This window comes from Populus trichocarpa, chromosome 12 (assembly GCF_000002775.5).
Source record: "Populus trichocarpa isolate Nisqually-1 chromosome 12, P.trichocarpa_v4.1, whole genome shotgun sequence".
In the NCBI taxonomy this organism is placed as follows: domain Eukaryota; kingdom Viridiplantae; phylum Streptophyta; class Magnoliopsida; order Malpighiales; family Salicaceae; genus Populus; species Populus trichocarpa.
In genome coordinates this window covers 2,580,330-2,601,426 of record NC_037296.2, presented here as the reverse complement: position 1 = coordinate 2,601,426, position 21,097 = coordinate 2,580,330, and the positions used below count along the sequence as shown (strand labels likewise).

General features: G+C 35.8%; 2 protein-coding genes and 1 pseudogene across 2 annotated transcripts in view; 2 read left to right on the top strand and 1 right to left on the bottom strand.

Moving 5' to 3' along the window:
- Positions 1-13,056, top strand: part of LOC18110849 (receptor-like protein 35) — a 39,875-nt gene extending 26,819 nt beyond the window's left edge. The window contains exon 2 of the mRNA XM_052446052.1: positions 12,140-13,056. Coding sequence (XP_052302012.1) covers positions 12,247-13,056 — 810 coding nt within the window. The 5' untranslated portion in view covers positions 12,140-12,246. The remainder of the gene's footprint in view (positions 1-12,139) is intronic.
- On the top strand, positions 154-11,722 carry LOC112323649 (receptor-like protein Cf-9). The gene is made up of 5 exons (XM_052446053.1): positions 154-1,101; positions 1,198-1,210; positions 10,979-11,403; positions 11,491-11,634; positions 11,717-11,722. The coding sequence occupies exons 1-5, from the start codon at positions 154-156 to the stop codon at positions 11,720-11,722; spliced, it is 1,536 nt and encodes a 511-aa protein (XP_052302013.1).
- Positions 13,057-14,215: 1,159 nt separating the features above from the next.
- LOC112323647 (uncharacterized) overlaps positions 14,216-21,097 on the bottom strand; it is an 87,956-nt pseudogene continuing 81,074 nt past the window's right edge.

Below are 21,097 nucleotides of genomic sequence, written 5' to 3'. Positions count from 1 at the left end.
TTTGCTCCGATTCTCTTTCAGCTAAGGAAACTTGTTTAATGCTTCAACCAGTCACTTTGATTTCGTCTATAAATACTACTAACAATGCCTTTCTTTACTTCTCATCTTAAATTCCCAGTTAATTATACTTTGAATCCTGCAAGGCCAGCCAACATGGGGTTTTCACCACCGTGCCTCTCTCAATCTCTCTGTTTCATTCTGTTTCTCTTCCATTTCCACTCAACAATTTCATCTCCACTCTCCTCAAATTACTCCTCCTCTTCTTCTCATTTGTGTGCTCATCGCCAATCTCTTTCTCTCCTTCAATTCAAACAATCCTTCTCCATTCAAAATAGTTCAGCTTTTTTGGAGTACTTTTGTCCATATCCCTTTCCAAAAACAGAGTCATGGAAAGAGGGTACAGACTGCTTGTGGGATGGGGTCTCTTGTGACCTGAAAACCGGGCATGTCACTGCACTGGACCTCTCATGCAGCATGCTTTACGGCACCCTCCTTCCCAATAATTCTCTCTTCTCTCTCCATCATCTTCAACAGCTCGACCTATCTTTCAATGATTTCAATTCCTCCCATATTTCTTCTCGATTTGGCCAGTTCTCCAATCTAACACATCTTAACCTAAGTGGTTCGGATCTTGCAGGCCAAGTTCCGTCAGAAATCTCTCACCTCTCCAAAATGGTTTCTCTTGATCTCTCTTGGAACTACGATCTTGTGAGTGTAGAACCAATTTCTTTTGACAAGCTTTCTTTTGACAAGCTTGTTCGAAACCTAACCAAGCTTAGAGAACTCGATTTGAGTTCGGTAAACATGTCACTAGTTGTTCCCGATTCCTTGATGAATCTGTCTTCTTCTCTGTCATCGCTCAAACTCAATTACTGTAGATTGAAAGGAAAACTCCCATCCTCAATGGGGAAATTTAAGCACCTGCAGTACTTGGATCTTGGAGGGAACGATTTTACTGGTTCAATTCCATATGATTTTGAGCAACTCACCGAGTTGGTTTCCCTTGGTCTCTCTTCCAACAACGATCTAAGTCTAGAACCAATTTCTTTTCACAAGATTGTTCAAAACCTAACCAAGCTAAGAGAACTGGATTTGGGCTATGTAAATATGTCTTTGGTTTCACAAGATTTTTTTAATTCCTTGACGAATCTGTCCTCTTCCTTTTCATCTCTTTCCCTTTGGAGTTGTGGATTGCAGGGGAAATTCCCAGGTAATATCTTTCTCCTCCCAAACCTTGAATTACTGGATCTGTCATACAACGAAGGCCTCATTGGCTCTTTTCCTTCGTCCAATTTGAGTAATGTCCTCTCTCTATTGGATCTTTCTAATACAAGATTTTCAGTTTATTTAGAAAACGACTTAATCAGTAATCTAAAGTCATTAGAATATATGTTTCTTCGTAATTGTAATATTTTCATAAATTTATATGTTCTTCGACCTACTAGGAAAGCATTTTGCTATACTTTCCTAGCTTGACTTCTTTTAAGTTTTTGTGTTTGTCTGGGCCATATATCACTGTGAGTTGATTTTGCCATACTATGATTGAACCGTCAATACTAAACTTTAGAATTTCTATATTTTGATGGAGGTTACATGACATTACGTAATATTTAATTGTGCAAAGTCATTAGTGCTCCTCCATTGCTTGGCGTAATTATTACTTTGCCTTGGTTTCCATCCGTCTACACGACAATTAATTAGAGGGACATTATTCTGCACAATTTTATTTTTACTTTATTTTTTATTATTCATATTATGTTTCTGTTGCCTTTTTAATACTAATTAACAATTATGTGCATGCTCATGAACAAATTAATTAGTCTTTCTTTGCTCCTATTAAAAGGCACATCGGAGAATTAAGATCAAACTTAATTTCATTAATTAAGGCTTTATCTGAAAATTTGATTCTCTAACTTCATAGTCTATATATTGTCTGGATAGGTCATTTTATTTAATTAATATAGAAAGCTCATCCGATAAATGGATGTCAACTATTTTCATAACAAAGTAGGAAATAACATGCTTTTTAAAATTATTTTTCTCCTTAAAAAACCTATCCAGACACAATTGTGTTGGATAAACGGTTTTATTTTATATGATTTTTTTTTCTAAAGTTTCTCTAGTTAATATTAAAACTTAAAAGAAAAAAAGAAAAGAAAGTAAACACCCGAGGAATAAACATTTCGAGCTTTCTTAATTTGGAGTGAAAAAAAAAAAAAATCCCCCCCTGGTTTGCAACTATGAAATCTTCTAGCCTAATTAGGCTGTTTGGTTCTGCGGTTGAACCTGCTTTTCACCGAATTTCAATTTTTTTTTTTTTTTGCTAAAATTGAGTGCGGTTTGTACTTTTTTGATCGTTTTGATGTGCTGATGTCAAAAATGATTTTTAAAAAATAAAAAACATCATTGGCATGTATTTCGGCACGAAAAGCTATTTGAAAAGCAATCACTACCACACTGCCAAACACCCTCGCCATTTTTTAAATTTATTTAAAAAAAAACACCAGAGTAGATAAGTAGATATGTTGAAGGATTGATAGGGGATCGAAAAAAGTATTTTCAAAACAAAATATTATGAAATTAAACATGATTAACACTTATCAAATGACTGTTTAATTAGTTTTAATAATATAAAGATCAATGATTTTTTTGCATAATAAGAAAAATTACCAATTAACTAACAATACTATAGTGTTCCCATTCGTAGTCTCAAGAGTGAGGAAATAATTAAAGACATTCTTAATCATTGTTAAGAAGATAGAAAGAGGAGAGTTCTTCAAAATCATTCTTTCTTAAACAATTGTAGACAGAATCAAATACAGTTCCTTCACAAATGCAACAAACATCAGGCAAGAAGATAAGATGAATAGCCAACCAGATTTATATAATAATAATAATATTTGGTAGCAGATACCTATTGATAGAGGAACAGGGATCAAATGCCAAGAAAGGGTAGTCTTTCAAGAATATTGAGTCTGTCTGATCCATCTACATGGCCATTCAAGGAGAACAGGAAACTGATTTCCGACAATGGGAGGTAGTTCAGTTCCCGAATCCCCTGAACTTTCCTTTCTTTGTTCCCAGGGGATAAGCACAAATCAAATAGCATTCCCAGTATTTTTAAGAGCATTCCCTCCAAGTCCAGAGGTTGGCGTCATCAGTTTACGGAGAATGGCTGCTTCTAAGACTCAAATGTCATCTGATCTTGTGCTTCTTGGAATCTAATAAAATAAAACCAATGCGCTCCCATTGATGAAGTGAGTTGTCCAAACTTTTGAAGTGGTGTTACAAGTAACTTGAAGGGAGTGGAAATCATTCTGAATTGCATTTAACAATTAAGAACTTCGTTTTCCCGGGAAGTTTCATTTGTCAATGAATCGTTTTTGCAGCTGCCTGAATTCTGGCCCGGAGTGCCCAACGCATTACTATCCTTTAAACTATAAAATGCTCCTTTTTTCTTAGAAACATATAAATTGTTTAACCCGTCAAGTAAGCAGCCGCTTGTTCTTGTTCACAATAACAAGCATAATTTATCAGTGCATGCAAAGGAAGATCTTATTAGTATTAAGATTATAAGCCAACAAGGCAGAGAAGGGTAAAAGTCCCCAAGAACATACAGTTCCTATAGACGAGCTGCAAAGGAATAGCACAGAATTTAACTTGTTTCCAGGCTCAATGTCCTTGTAGGTGATTAAAAGCAAAGTCCAAGTGAATATATTTCTGGAAAGCTGTCATTTTACGTACTGTTTATACAAATTATAATCTTTTCACAAATTCATTAATTTGTTTATATATATCCATCTTTCCACAAATTACAGTACTCTTGCATTTGAGATTTGGTCCGTCAGCACCGCACCCAGCCAAGAAATCTGTTTAATGCTTCTCCCAGTGACAAAAGATCAAACCAGTTCATTTTAATATATTTATAATAAACAAATATTTTAAGAAAAATACACTGATCATACACATTACCAACCAAGTACACAGGAAAAGTTGATAGGAACTTTTGGATAATTAAAAAAGACTTTTGGGTCGTGAAAAACGATAAATGTGTGCTGCCGTAATTATTACTTTGCCTTGGTTTCCATCCGTCTAGAAAGTAGAAACAACAATTTAGTGGGACATTATTTTGCACAATTTTATTTTACTTTACTTTTTATTTTTACTTTATTATTCATATTATGTTTCTGTTGCTTTTTTTTTTTTTTTATTTATGTGGGTGTTCGGGCCAGCTTACGCGCACCACGACTATTCCTCACGGCCCACTGGACATCCTGCAAGCCCAGGAGCAGGTAAGGCACCGCGGGGGTGACAGGCGTGCACATAGAGGGTCGAACCCGGGACGGGGGCGGAACAAGTCACACAATTGACCACAGCAGCTAGTCCCTCAAGTGCATGCATTTTTAATACTAACAATTATGTGCATGCTCATGAACAAATTAGTCTTTCTTTGCTCCGATTAAAAGGTACATCGGAGAAGATCTAACTTAATTTCATTAATTAAGGCTTTATCTGAAATTTTTGATTCTCTAACTTCATTAAATTTTGAACACAGAGGTTAGCAAATAAGCAGAAAGAAAAAGGATAATTCAATGCGTGTCTGCTATAGCAATTTTTAACTTCCTAACAGCTTTCAGAGGAGCACGCTGTCGGATGCAGTTCTAAACCACAAGTCCAAACAAACAGAAAGAAAAAGGATAACAGTGTCAACTTAGCCATAACAATGTCAAACAAAGAATACTGAAAACTAAATCAGCTACTCTACTTGGTGGAGAATGGTGAGGTCAAAGGCAGTACAGTGATGCCATTAAAATGCCATAACCACTTATTCCAGTAAAAAGAACCTATGGATAATTTACTTTCATAAGAGATCCTATGCTGATTCTCTAACTTCATAGTCTATATATATATATCCATGTTTTCCATAAATTAATTAATATTGCCGCGTTTCCAACACTCACTCACTCTTGTATTTGGAATTTGGTACTGAAAGATTGTTAGCGTCTGCATCTTTTGGAAAAGATTTATCAATAAATGGATGTATCTAACCTATGATTGCTTCCAGAGGCAAAAATATATAGTATTGATATCCTGTTTATTTTTGTGTTTTAAAAATATTTTAAAAAAAATTAATTTTTTTTGTTTTTTTTGTTTTAAATTAATATTTTGTGTTTTCAGATCATTTTAATATGCTGATATCAAAAATAATTTTTTTAAAATAAAAAAATATTATTTTAATGCATTTCCGAGTAAAACACATTTTAAAAAATAACTGCAACCACAATTCCAAAAACACCTTTACACAAAGAGGTAGCCAACCAGCAAACGCCAACTAATTAGGAAAGCCAAATAGATCATTGTATTTGTTGATCATGTTCTATCAGGCAAAGGCCCGAAAATGGACACCCCATCAAGGTTTTCCACAACATAAGGCTTTTAAGTTTAGAAAATAAAAAAATTGAAAAGAAAGTAAAATTTCTTCTTTTATGAAATGCCTCTAGAAACATAGAACAAATCTCGAAATCATAGAGGCAAATCAGATATATAAATGGACAAGGAAGTTCACTAAGTTGGAGACTGTAAAACCATTGCAGAAAATATAAGCATAAATAAAAGGCAATATCTTTACCATATCAACATCAAGCTGTTTTATAGAGGAAGCAGGTGCGACGTTAGAATCAATTACAAGACAGGAGTATAAATAAATCCATGTATAACAAAACCTAAATCAATTATTTTCACCATTCTTTATAATTTGATGAAATGAACTCTACTCCTCATATCACAATGTTTTGCATCCTCAGAGATCATCCTCAGATTGAACTTTCACTAAATATTTTCTTTAATTTGCAAGCTGAAATTCCTTCAAGTCTAACTTGTAAAATAATAGTTTGAGCGGTTCTACACCACCATGCATGTTTAGGAAACTTCAGCGACAGACTCTTAGTTTTGCATTTTAGAATGAACAATCGCATGAAAAACAATTCCAGGCAAAATTCTCCATAGTAATAAAAATGAGAAAGATAAAATTGATGTCTGAAAAGGAATAATTCCCCTTTCAATGTTTAATGCATCAATCATGCTCCCTTGATTCCATTTAGGACTCAACAGTTAGGAAATCAAATAGTACTGTCGTGTTCTTATACTTAGTCTCGTCAATGAAGACTTTTGGTTCATGTTATTAGCTACATGGAGAGTTTAGGGTTCTATTCCATGTCGTCTCTCCTCTCCCGTTTTCTCATCTCTTGGCCAGTCGCAACCTACCACGATGTTTTTTTGTAACTTGGCTGTTTGGCTACTTTCTGTTCTTGCCTGCCACGATGAGAAAAGTAAAATGGTTATGACATTTAATCTCTATAATTTTAATTGTATTTGTGACTTAATTATATATTCTCGATCATTTGATTAATTAATCAACACTTGTCAAATGACTATATATATAATTATTATTTATATGATTAATTAATTTTCTTCATGATAAGAAACACCAATTAACTATGATGCAAATCAATACTGTGGTGTTCCCATTCCTAGTCTCGTCAATGAAGACTTTTGGATCATGAAAATATAGATATAATAGGCAAAGTCATTAGTGCTGCATTATTTTATATATATATATATATATAAATTTGTGGTCTTGCTGAATTTTGAGTCAAGAAAGCTAATAGTGGCTTTAGGAGTATAGTTGTGATTGTTTTTTAAAGTGTTTTTTACTCAAAAATGTATTAAAATAATATTTTTTATTTTTTAAAAATTATTTTTAATATCAATTCATCAAAATAATTTAAAAACACCAAAAAAATATTAATTTGAAGTAAAGAAAAAAATAAAAAAAATTAATTTTTTTAAAAACATTTTTAAAACACAAAAACAAATAGTTCTACTACTTTATTTTTTATTCATTATCCCTCACTCAATTTCTCATTTCCATTTTGTTTCCCTTGCACTTCAATACATTAATTTAATCATCGGTCCTTCTCGGCTCCAATTCAAACGTCGAGGAAAAGGCTGTTTTCTTTAAATATTATTTTGACCAAATTACAGCCGGTCATTATACGAAAACTAAAGTTCAATTATTGGAGCTTTTTTAGTTTTTTAACAAAGTTAAAAAAATGGTAAAGTAATACAGTTAAAATAATAATTAAAAAACTAGAATATTTTCACAAATTACAGATGCTATTTGGGACTTATTTTGAATTTTTATTTTTAAGTCCTGAAAAAAAAACATGAGGTATTATTCATTATGTTTTTGTTGCCTTTTTAATAATAACTACTAACAATTTCAACTCTCAATTATGTGCTCATGAAAAAATTAGTCCTTCATTGCTCGGACTCAAAAGTTGAGGAAAAGGCACATTCAGGTGTTTATGAAATTTTAGTAATAATAATAATGGTTCAAAGTGCTTTTCACTTATAAATATATTAAAATAAAATTATTTTATTTTAAAAAAATTATTTTTATATCACAGTTAAAACGATTTAAAAACATTAAAAAAATTATTTTAAGTAAAAATAAAATTTTAAAAAAATATAGTTTGCACCGCATTTTCAAACACACCCGAAAAAAAATTCAATCGGTAGCTACACATTGGAGAAGATGTAACTTAATTTCATTAATTAAGGTTTTATCTGAAGAATTGATTCTCTAACTTCATTTTCTTTATATATATATATATATATATATAATTTCCATTAATTAATTAATATTGCCGCGTTTCCAACACTCACTCACCCTAGCTTGTTTTAGTCAACGAAGGGACCTAGCTACTTGATGAGTTGATGGTCTTGTATTTGAAATTTGGTCGGTCAGCCAGCTAAGGAAACTTGTTTAATGCTTCTCCCAGTGATAAAGATCAAACATATACTAACAATACTAGTAGACAATATCAAAACAATATACTCCTAATTCTCACATCACAAAATTAATGTCTTCTCTCATAAAAAAAACAAAATTCATCAAATTGATATAAATTTAACGCATACTAGTTTCGATCACCAAAAAAATCCATAACTTAAATTTGTGTTGACGAAATACCTTGATGACGGTAAATATGTAATTTTTTACATGATGATTTTCAAATATATTTTTATGATATTTTTTATTTTATGTGCTCAAAATTTTCTATTTTTTACATAAAAATTATTTTTTATAAGTTTTTTTTTTAAAAAAAAGATAAAAAAATTATCTAAAAAGAATAATGATTTTGAAAAGATAAAAAAAATCCACCATAAATAATAATAAAATAATATTTTTGAAAATAAAGTAGAAATAACTTTCCAAAGTAAATAAAAGAAACCAATATTTTAAAAATAAAACAACAAGTTAGTTTTAGTGAAAATAAAAAAATAGAAAAAATATATTTAATATCATGTAGTTAGGTCATTTTTTTCACTTACCCGCTGTACTTTAAAAAATTACTATTTACATCTTGGATCAACACAAATTTTCAAATATAATAAAAAGACGAAATGACCTTTATACATTAAATAAGAAAACTAACTTAAATTAATTGTTCTTGTTTTTCTTGAAACCTTAAAAAAAACTCAAATCTATTGATTTTGCTTCATAATATATTCTCCATCTTAACCCCCATTTAATTTTGCGACCAGAATAGAGGTTTGCTAAAACTTAATTTTTTTTTTATTTTGACATGCTTATATTAAAAATAAATCTTAAAAATATATTATTTTAATATATTTTTTTTTAAAAAAGCTAAAACACTACAACATTTAACAGTTTTACCGACAGAATTTTTCCATCGACGTAAGATACATATTTCATCGGTAATTAATTTACAAACGAAATCACCGACGAAAATGCTCTGTCGGTGAATCTTTCATCGATAATTTTTTGTTCGTCGGTAATAAAAATATATTATTACCGACGGAACAGACGCGTCAATAATAATAATTTTTTTATTACCAATGGATTTACCGAGGGATATACCGATGGAATTTCCTTCATTTTATAAAATTATAAAATAATGAAATTAACATAAATCAATACTCTATAATATACTCAAAATGCTTGGAAAAAAGAATAAGAAAATCAACTCAAACAAATTTGCAACAAATAAATAAAACGAAAAAATAAATTCAACTAAAAAATTCATATGAAAAAAATGAAGTTGCAATTGCTAAAAATTTAAAAATCCTATAAATAAATCAACAAAAAATTGATCTCATATGGAAAAAAAAATCTCACAACAACATTTATACAATTATTAAGAACAAAAACAATTAAAAATAAAATAAAAAAATAAATATAGTGAAAAAAAATCATGAAAAAGAAGAAAAAAGAAAAATCTTACCTTAATGTAGTTGCAAGTGAAGCCAAGGAGAGAAAAAAATTTCGTAAAGCATATTAATTAAAAAAAACTAAGAGGATAAAAGAAGAAAGAAGAAGAAGACATACCCGAGCATAGAGGAAAAGAGAAGGAGATGAGGAGAGAAAAGAAGAGAAAGAAATAGATATCGATGTTTTTTACATATAGTGAAGAAGAAGAAGAAGAAGAAGAAGAAGAAGAAGAAGAAGAAGAAGAAATGAGTCTGTCTCTTGTGAAATAAGGGGATTCAAGCTTTTTATTGAGGCGAGTTAGCGACGGATTTACCGACGGATAATTGAATATTAATATTTTTTAATTATGTCGTCGGTAATTCCATCAGTAATATTTAATTTAAATTTTTAATTTCGTAAAAAGTTTTCAGAAACCGCCAACAATTACCGATGATTTTTCAATCCGTCGGTGATTCCGTCTGTAAAATTTAAATGAAAAATTTAAATTAATTTTTTTTTTCAGAAAACCGCCAAATAACACCGATGACTTTGCAATCCGCTGGTGATTTTGTCCGTAAAGAACAAAAATTAACATTGCAATTGAAAAGTGAATAGTTCTGAAGCTCTCTGGAAAATACCGACGAACAATTCCGTCGGTGATTCCCTTTATAATTGACATGATGAACAGTGTTCATAGTTTACCAACGAATTTACCGACGGATTTTATAGATGGAATAAATTCCGTCGATAAAAATGACACGTCATTTTTTTTTTTTGCTTTGTTTTAATTTTTTTTCCCACTGTAATTTTCTCCGTATATATCGAGGGAATTTTTCCGTTGGTAAAATCCCTCTGAAATTTACCGACGGAAATATTCCCTTAGTATTTCCGTTTGTATTTATTGATTTTCTGAGAGTGAAAGAGCATGAAACACCCCCTTATTCTTCAGATACTACTGATGTTAATATCTTCTCTACGAATCAACACATCGATGATCATAATGCTAATGGTGATGTGATGATTTAGTAGTAGAAGTTGAAGGAACAAACGACCTTTATTTATCCTTTCTAATTAACTATAAACCAAAAGTAGAGTGAGTTTTACTGCAACAATCTTAGCAAATTTTCAAGCTTTGAGAGAAAAGCAGATGGAGAAAAAACCCCTAGATTTTGGGAAAATTACGGGGTTTGGATGGGTTTGAATTTAAAAAAAAAAATAGAGGTGAATTGAAAAGAAAGGCAAAGACGGAGAGAAAAGAAGGTGATTTACATGAAAGATATCCAAACTTTTTATTATTGTATACATTAGTATGGTTAAGACGTCGACGTATCCATGTTTTCCATAAATTAATTAATATTGCTGCGTTTCCAACACTCACTCACTCACTCTTGTACTTGAGATTTGATTTCGTCTTTACATGTTTTACACATCAGTCTGTATACAATCTAAGATTAGTTTGTCTATAAATACTTCTAACATTGTCTTTCTTCATCCCTCATCTCTCCCAAATATACTACTAAATCCTGTAAGGCCAGCCAAACATGGGGTTTTCACCACTGTCCCTCTCTCAATCTCTCTCTTTCATTATGTTTCTCTTCCATTTCCATTCAACTATTTCTTCATCTCATTTCTGTGCTCCTGACCAAAGTCTTTCTTTGCTCCAATTCAAAGAATCCTTTTCCATTAATAGCTCTGCTTCAGGGCGTTGCCAGCATCCCAAGACAGAGTCCTGGAAAGAGGGTACAGACTGCTGCTTGTGGGATGGGGTCTCTTGTGACATGAAAACAGGGCATGTCACTGCACTGGACCTCTCATGCAGCATGCTTTATGGCACCCTCCATTCCAATAGCACCCTCTTCTCCCTGCATCATCTTCAAAAGCTCGACCTCTCTGACAAAGATTTCAATAACTCCCATATTTCTCCTCGATTTGGCCAGTTTTCCAATCTGACACTTCTTAACCTAAATTCCTCAGTCTTTGCAGGTCAAGTTCCGTCGGAAATCTCTCATCTCTCCAAATTTGTTTCACTTGATCTCTCTGGAAACTACGATCCAAGTCTAGAACCAATTTCTTTTGCCAAGCTTGTTCGAAATCTAACCGGACTTAGAGAACTCGATTTGAGTCGGGTAAACATGTCATTGGTTGCACCCAATTCCTTGACGAATCTGTCCTCTTCTTTGTCATCTCTTTCCCTTTGGGGTTGTGGATTGCAGGGGAAATTCCCAGGTAACATCTTTCTCCTCCCAAAGCTTGAATCACTTGATATGTCATACAACAACCGCCTCACTGGCTCTTTTCCTTCGTCCAATTTGAGTAATGTCCTCTCTTCGTTGGATCTTTCTAATACAAGAATTTCAGTTTATTTAGAAAAAGACTTAATCAGTAATCTAAAGTCATTAGAATATATGTATCTCCGTAATAGTAACATTATAAGGTCAGATTTAGCTCCGCTTGGTAATCTCACACAGCTTATCCTTTTAGACTTCTCAAGTAATAATTTTATAGGTGAAATCCCATCATCACTTGGAAACCTTGTACAACTCCGTTACCTGAAACTCGATTCCAATAAATTTATGGGTCAGATTCCAGATTCTTTGGGTAGCCTTTTAAATCTAAGGACTCTAAGTTTATATGGTAACTTGTTCAATGGAACAATACCATCCTTTTTGTTTGCTCTTCCTTCTTTACAATATCTTGACCTCCATAACAATAATCTCATAGGCAATATAAGTGAACTCCAACACGATTCATTGGTATACCTAGATTTGAGCAATAACCACTTGCACGGTCCGATCCCAAGTTCGATTTTCAAACAAGAGAACTTGGAAGTCCTTATTCTTGCGTCCAATAGTAAATTGACAGGTGAGATTTCTTCTTCTATTTGCAAGCTGAGATTCCTTCGGCTCCTGGACTTGTCCAACAACAGCTTGAGTGGTTCTACGCCACTATGTTTGGGGAACTTCAGCAACATGCTCTCCGTATTGCATCTAGGCATGAACAATCTTCAAGGCACCATCCCTTCAATATTTTCAAAGAATAATAGCTTGGAATATCTCAACCTCAATGGAAATGAATTAGAAGGGAAAATACCACCGTCTATCATCAGCTGCACATTGTTGGAAGTTCTTGATCTTGGCAACAATAAGATTGAGGATACATTTCCCTACTTTCTAGAAACGCTTCCAAAGCTCCAAATTCTTGTCCTAAAATCCAATAAACTCCAAGGTTTTGTGAAAGGTCCGACTACATATAATTCCTTCTCTAAATTACAGATTTTTGATATCTCTGACAATAATTTTAGTGAGTCGTTGCCAACAGGTTATTTTAATAGTCTTGAAGCAATGATGACCTTGGATCAAAACATGATTTACATGGGGGCAATAAATTACTCTAGTTATGTGTATTCCATAGAAATGATATGGAAAGGTGTAAAAACGAAGTTTATGAAGATCCAAAGTACCATCAGAGTACTCGATTTGTCAAATAACAATTTCACTGGAGAGATTCCAAAGGTGATCGAAAAACTTAAAGCACTCCAACAACTCAACCTTTCTCATAATTCTCTTACAGGTCATATCCAATCATCATTAGGAAATTTGACCAATTTGGAATCATTAGATCTATCTTCAAATTTGCTTACTGGAAGGATTCCAATGCAATTGGAGGGTTTAACATTTCTTGCAATCCTAAACCTTTCACATAATCAACTCGAGGGTTTAACATTTCTTGCAATCCTAAACCTTTCCCATACCAAGTGGAGAGCAATTCAACACCTTTAATGCAAACTTATTTGAAGGAAACTTGGGTTTATGTGGATTTCAAGTCCTAAAAGAATGCTACGATGATGAGGCACTATCATTGTCGCCATCAAGCTTTAATGAAGAAGATGATTCAACATTGTTTGGAGAAGGATTTGGATGGAAAGCTGTGACAATGGGGTATGGATGTGGGTTTGTGTTTGGAGTTGCTACGGGATACGTTGTGTTTAGAACAAAAAAACCTTCATGGTTTCTTAGGATGGTTGAAGATAAATGGAATCTCAATAGCAAAAAAACAAAGAAGAATGTTGGCAGATATGGTGCTAGAAGAAACTAAATAATGCAATTGATATTTTCAAGTAAGTTTTGCGAGCATTTGAATTTTCAAATTTTATGTTCACAGTTTATGTTATGTTATGATATCCTAATATAATTTATTTGAAGTATTTTAGGATATCAAGTGGATATGACATTGAAACAACACTAGAGTGGCAGATCATGATATTGGATTCAAGGTATCAAGTGGATTTTACTTTTTCTTCTCTCTTTTTTTTTCGTTCAAGGTTAATTAGGTGTTACTTCTACGAAGAAGATTCTATGTATGTAATAGGTCAAGCAAGCAATAGTTTGAGTTAACTATAAAATCATTTATGTTTTATAGAGTTATGAACATTTCCTTATTCTTGATCACTTAAATCAATCTCCCTTTCTGGGAGTATTTTGAGATTTATAGAGTTATGAACAAATTGCTCTACAAACCTACAAGTGTGCAAGCAAATTAAAACAATTCTTATAAATTTAAAAGAACAACACTTGACTGATAGATTCAGTTCTCATAACAACAGCAATATTTGCAAGCAAAATAGAGTAATTCTGATAACTTGGAAGTCATAAATAACTATTAAAAAGTGTAACAAACCCATCTCAACAGGTACAAACAATGTTCCGCAACTCTTACACAGAGCCAAAATCAGTCAACATTGATGATTGGTAAGTGTATATCTAAAGCAAAACAAAAGATGTGTATTAATACCATGTTAAGAGCTCTATGGTACAACAAGTCTGCAATTCTGAGTCGCTTAAAAACAACATATTCTACTTAGAACATTTCAAAATAGGGAAAATAATTTAAAATACAATTTCTCTTGCCCTTATATTAAGAAAAAAAAAGATGAATATTTCAAGGGTCCTGATTATCCAACCGAAGATTTAAGATTTGAGATACTAATAGTTTAGAGAGCTCATTAGTTGTGGCTTGAACCTGATAGTCATCTGACTGCCTTGGCCACCCAGGTGAATATGAGCTTGACCTACTGTACCCATTTACAGTAACCCTAGTCTTAGTTGATGTGCCAAGAACTCTCTGCATGTCTGACTGGGACAATGGCCTTGGTGCCTGAGAAAGAATCACAATCTCTCTCTTTCTTTCTGTTTCTCTTCCATTTCCATTCAGCAATTTCTTCATCTCATTTCTGTGCTCTTCACCAAAGTCTTTCTTTAACTATAAAATCATTTATGTTTTGGGTCCTTTTTTATGTGTCCATTTTGTTATTCTTGATCACTTAAATCCATCTCTGTTTCTGGGAATATTTTGAAAGTTATAGAGTTATGAACAGATTGAAACAATTCTTGTAAATTTAAAAGAACACTTGACTGACAGACTCTCTTATCACAACAGCAACAATATTTGCAAGTAAAATAGAGTAATTCTGGTAACTTGTAAGACATGAATGACTATTAAAAAGTGTAATAAAACAATCTCAACGGGTACAAACAATGTTCTAAAGCATTAAAATAATTTTTTGTAAGATATTATCACTGAGTCTGGCCAGGCCAGGCCATGAATAAATCACACTTTTGATATTATGCAAGTCACTGCATAAGAAGACCGCACAAATGCAGCACTTGCTGCCCTAGAAAACTGTCAACCTCGTCAATAAATTATAAAGCAGGTTGGAGTTTATAAGCCAGGCTAAAAACAGCAGCAACCGCAACAACATAGAAGAGAATCAACAGCAATCAGATTATGAAAACTTCGATAGGAGCAAAGAAGCAACTACACAAACTTAGTTGATTACTTCTAAGTTTGTTTCTAGTCAACACAAAACCAACAAGACTTGCATGGATTCAGGTGCAGAAAAGAATGTAATGAGGGATGTGTTGGGGATTCTGGCTTCCCCTGCACGGACTGGTGGTGTTCTAATAGTTACTCATTGAAGGCCAAGCACATTGAGACATAATATTTAACGTGGTTCGGTAAAGCCTATATTCACAAGAGAGGTTCATATTATTAGAGATAAATGTTGAATATTAAACTCCATCTAGATGGTCAAGGAAGGCAGCCACCAGCTGTCACCGCCCAGCCACCAACCGGCCAGCCGCCAGCCGCCAGCCACCAGCTGTTTGCCGCCACAGCCGCCAGCCGCCTTCACACTTGAAGGTTGAATTATCTTGTTTTGAATTCGTGTATAAATAGCAAGCTGAGCTTATGCTATTCTGTGTGGAGAGAGTAGAGAGAAACACTAGAGAGAGAGAGAGAGGGCGTGTATTGTATTAAGCTTTTGTGTTAATTAATTGTAAGCTTTTGTTCTTGAAATAAAACAGTGTGTTTTATCCCCTCCGAGTGTTTCAAAGCCACCACCAGTGGTTTCTCCCACCAACAATAAATAGAGAAAGGGTTGCAACACACATGTAAGAGGAGGATCACTTCACTCTACTCAACTCCCATAATTGCAGTTGCTGCAATGACAGCAGCCATTGCAGCCACTCTCTTGTAAACTTTGCTGCTCTCTCTCGATGCCTATTTATAGACAAGAAAGGTGCCATTAGCTCTAGCTCTTCTTCAACAATGGTGGCTGCCAACCTTTAACATTTGAGAGTTGCTGCATTTGTCAATGGATGGGACCGTCTATTAATGGTTGCTGCACATTAATAGCAACCAACCCAACAGGATGGTTTCAACACAAAGATGCAGTTGCAAAATACAGTAATAACCACTTTCACAATTGCAAGAATGTATGCCATTCAGATACGTTTGTTATATCCCTGATGCAGGATATATAGAAATACCACACAACAACAAAAATACCAATATTTTGATCATTTCGCAATGTCATTCATTGGAGTAAGATCAATTAGATAAGCAAGCTACAGTGCCCTGTTTTTTTAAAGTAAGATCCAACAAAATCTTGCTGCTAATAAAGATCTTCAATAAGAACAAGTTAGGAATGTTCAATCTTAGTTAAAAATGTTCACGAAGTACTACCTTGCTTTCATTATCAGAGTGAAACTAAATTTCACTTAACATAAATGGCGGGGTACAACAAGTTTTAGAATAACAAGGCAATAATTCTATATCATCATTGTTCAATCTATACTCACCGAGCTTTTGTGCATCGCCGAACCACTTGCTCATCAGATTAGAGATCCTCACAATTATAAAAACAGCTTTTGCAAGAAAGGTCTTCCCGTTGCCTGGAGGTCCATATAACAATACCCACTTTTGTGGATCAAGAAGTTTCCCATTTGAGAAGAGCTCAGGTTTCCGCAGAGGAAGAATCACCAGTTCATACTAAGCTTGCTTGGTAGATTCCAATCCTCCAATTGATTCAAAAATAAAAATACACAATTGCAGCATATTGATAAACCATTAAACCGACCATAAATTCTAAAGCCTCTATTCCAATCAATTATATTTTCTGTTAGGATATTGCCATTTGTGGCAATACCCCACCACTAAGCTTAGTGGAAGCACCACTAGTGCCATAATTAGTGGCATGATTTCAGGACCATTGTCCCCTTCATGTGCTGGAGAATGGTGCTAAGAAATGCCTATAAAAAGGCATGTCTTGTGGAGAGCAAACAAGAGAGAGTGTGTGAGGGTGAGAAAACGTGAAGAGAAGAGAAAAGGAGAGAAAGAGGAGCTGCTGCCATGGGCAGCAGCCCTGCTGCCATATGCAGCAGAGTGTGTGAGAGGAAGTTGAGTGATTCTCCTCCATGTATTTATTGTATCCTTTCTCTATCTCTAAATAATATGGACTCTCTCCCGTGGATGTAGGCGGTTTTGCCGAACCACGTAAAAATTGTGTCAGTGTGCTTTACCCTCCTTTGAGCAAGTATCAGTACACCCCCGGTCCTCGCATCGGGAGACGGAATTCCCCCAACAATTGGTATCAGAGCACATGGTTTAAAGGGGTGTTTGATTTTTCTCAAAAATGAAAGTTGTCAAAATTGTGTTTTGACCATACCACTGTGTAGAGGAGGAAGAGACGAAGCCACTGTTGAAAACCGCGTCGAAATCGGACGTCGGAAACGTCCTCACGCGCACAGACGCGCGCCACGCGTCACACGTGTCTTCTTCGCCCGGATGGGCTGACCCGACTAGAATACCAAACGACCCGACCCACGTGCTAGACCCGGATAAGGATGACGTCATCATGACGCCAGCATACACAGTCAGCATGTATGTCAGCGTCCAGTCAGTAGACACGTCAGCAACGTGGGACCCACCTGCCACGTCACCAGATGCGAGCTGAGCCACGCCGAGCCGAGTTGAGCCGAGCCGAATTTGAGCCAAGCCGAGCCGTTGGGACAGGATCCAGTGTAGCTGATCCTACGTGCAACCGGATCTGAGATTGAATCTGAGCCGTTGATCAGGCCAGAATTGTTTTGATCAAATCTTAGCCGTCTGAAATGCGATTTGGATGATTTCAGACTTGTTTCCAGCTAATTTGATCGTTCCGGATGCAATGGTATGGTCCGATCGTTGATATTTGAGGCCAAAAATGGTGGTGGTGAATTAACAAAAGAGATTGCCCGATCAGGAGGCATCTGAAGGTCATCATGGTGGTCGATGGAGATGAAGAAGAAGAAGGTGCACATGTTTACCCAATTACATGTGTTGAACTGCTAAGTGGGGATATTTGAATTGCCTTGAGGGAAGGTAAAATTGGGACACTCTGGACACCCGATCCAGTGGATAATTTGAGGTGAAGAGTGAAAACTGATGAAGACCAATCTTGACGAATCTAAGCACTGGTAGTCTCGCCAGATGTTGAGAAATGATGTATTAAACCAGTATATTCCAGATCACTTGTAAAGGAAAGCCGCAACAAAGCTAGCAAATGGTTGTATATACGGAAAGACAGTACGATGGATAGATATGGCCTAAGAAGTTCTGTCTAGGAGGTTGGGTTTTAAGCGGGACCAGTGTGACCCCTCCAATCTTTCCTGGGAACTTGCTTAGTGGAAGGATTATCCATACGGTACTATTTTTGTATATATAACAGTTTGTAATGAAACGGTTGAAGACTAGCAGGATGACGGCACAAGGAAACAGTTGGGTTCCGTATGATCAAGGATCTGATGAAGTGGTGATTTCTCCAAAGAAGTTAGATTCGGTGACTGTGATTTCTCGAGGGGAGAATTGATGAAGACCCTGATAATGGAAGAGGAATACAGTAAGGAGATAAAGAGTGGCACCTATTTTGACTTGGACAGGTGTTATGACAGGATGAGCTGCTGTCAAACATAAGCAAGGAATAGGGGAAAATCTGGAGAACAGAAATTGCACGAGGGCACACGGAGATTGTGCAGAGGTACCCGTAGGATCCAACGAGGTACTGTAATGAGACAACATGTGCAAGGAGAAGAAGTGTTCCTAGATGAAGCTCAGAGCAGAGACTGTTAAAGTTTGTACAACAGGAAGTCTCTTATGCTCTTGATGAAGACAACAGGCGAAGACCTTTCTAATGCATGCAAGGATGGAAAGAGAGCTGTTGCAGAGGCACTTAATTGAGGGGGTGCAAACGCCTGTGATAAAAGGCGACCGCCTATGATGAAAGGCGAAGACACCAAAGAGAGTTGGTGTAGGTGGAGCTGTCAAGCAGAAAGGCACAGAAGCTCCAAACATAGAAATCGAGGTAGAGGATTGCGAGGAGTATACCGTAACTTTCTCTTTCTATGTAGTCAGTGGCAGTAATCTCTCCCATAAGTGCACATGGTGGTAGAGAATTTTGGAGCCACTTTAAAGCATCTCAGCTGAAGGAGGATGCGACCGCCCCATGACAACGGGCGAAGACACCTTAGAGAAGGTGTGAGGGCCTTGATATAAGCCCAAGATCAGACCACCCCATGACAACGGGTGAAGACACTTTAGAGAAGGTGTGAGGGCCGCGATAGGAGCCCCATTTCAAACCGCCGCATGACGACGAGCGGAGACACCTAAGGAGAAGGTGTGTGGGCCACGATATGAGCCCAATTCAGAACAACCCCAGAGCCAATGTGATGGCTAGATATGAGTGGACAGGTGTATAGCCAATGAAGTGGCTATGCTGAGTATGGAGACAAATGCAGGATTGACTTTCATGGATATTGCCCCCATGCTAAAGATCAATGAGCTAGAAGACATTTGCCTTGGACAATAAGTGTGTGACTTGTGGAGCATTAAGACGCGGCTGCTATGAAGAAGCAGAGGGCATGCGCAGGTTCCGGGAACGAGTTGACTCTTATCAAGGTGGTGAGCTCGGTAATGACATTGTAATACTCAGAGTATGAAGACAGATATGGATCAACCTTTATGGGCTGCCCCCATGGTTAAATGTGGAGAGCTACCTGGACTCTTACGACTAAGAGTGAAAGACTCACGGAGAAGTAAGGCGTGGTTCCTAGGGTGGAACAGAGGGCAGGCGCAACTCCTGGATGAGTAGACTCTTGGAAGAGTGGTGAGCTCGTGATCACATTGAAATACTCAATGACCGTCGCACTTGGGAATATTCGTTTGAGGGAGTGTTGTAAGCCTTGGTGTAAGGCTTGAAAAATCATTCCGGACCGAGCATGATTGATACACTCGAAGAGGAATGTTGTGTTGAAGATGCTTTCAAAATGGTAAGCTTGGAAGAGCTGCAGAATGCAAGCTTGTGCTGAAGAAGCAAGAGGACAATTGCCCACAAATGGCAAAGGGGGTGATTGTTAGGATATTGCCATTTGTGGCAATACCCCACCACTAAGCTTAGTGGAAGCACCACTAGTGCCACAATTAGTGGCATGATTTCAGGACCATTGTCCCCTTCATGTGCTGGAGAATGGTGCTAAGAAATGCCTATAAAAAGGCATGTCTTGTGGAGAGCAAACAAGAGAGAGTGTGTGAGGGTGAGAAAACGTGAAGAGAAGAGAAAAGGAGAGAAAGAGGAGCTGCTGCCATGGGCAGCAGCCCTGCTGCCATATGCAGCAGAGTGTGTGAGAGGAAGTTGAGTGATTCTCCTCCATGTATTTATTGTATCCTTTCTCTATCTCTAAATAATATGGACTCTCTCCCGTGGATGTAGGCGGTTTTGCCGAACCACGTAAAAATTGTGTCAGTGTGCTTTACCCTCCTTTGAGCAAGTATCAGTACACCCCCGGTTCGCGCATCGGAAGACGGAATTCCCCCAACATTTTCAGCATGAGAACATGGCCATAGTGGATAGTGTTTAGAGGATAATCTTGATTGTTACAAAGCATTTGCAGTCAGAAGGTTTCATAATTGAAATGTTGGTTTTTCGAATCCTAATTTCATCATAATAATAATCCAATTACAATCGATTTGATTTATTCAAAGTAATTTAATAATATTTTTTAATATTAATCTCAAAATTTGAATATATTAAACAACTTTATTAGTTTGTTTTCCATTTGTCAGAAAACACATCAAGAACTTCCACACATAAAATACAATGAGCACCACGTTGCAGGCGTCTGAACAAAGTCCACTGGCGTCTCCCACGTGCTAGCAGCCTCCCACGTTCTCAGGTATATTTCAACCGAATTCGATCGCAAAGGAAAACAGAATCCTACCAGTCAGAAGAGTCAGTTTATATATGATGACGCATACATAACCTATCTAAAATTGCTAAGAAACTATACCATTCTAATTAACATTGCCAAGGTGATGTGTAGCTGCCACCTCACGTCCAAAGCTATAGACTATTGTGGGTTCAGTATCAGCTGCCAATTTTTCCAACCTTCCATTGACTTTGGCAATAGTGGAGTCCATAGAGTTGTCACTAACCTTCAATTAATCCAT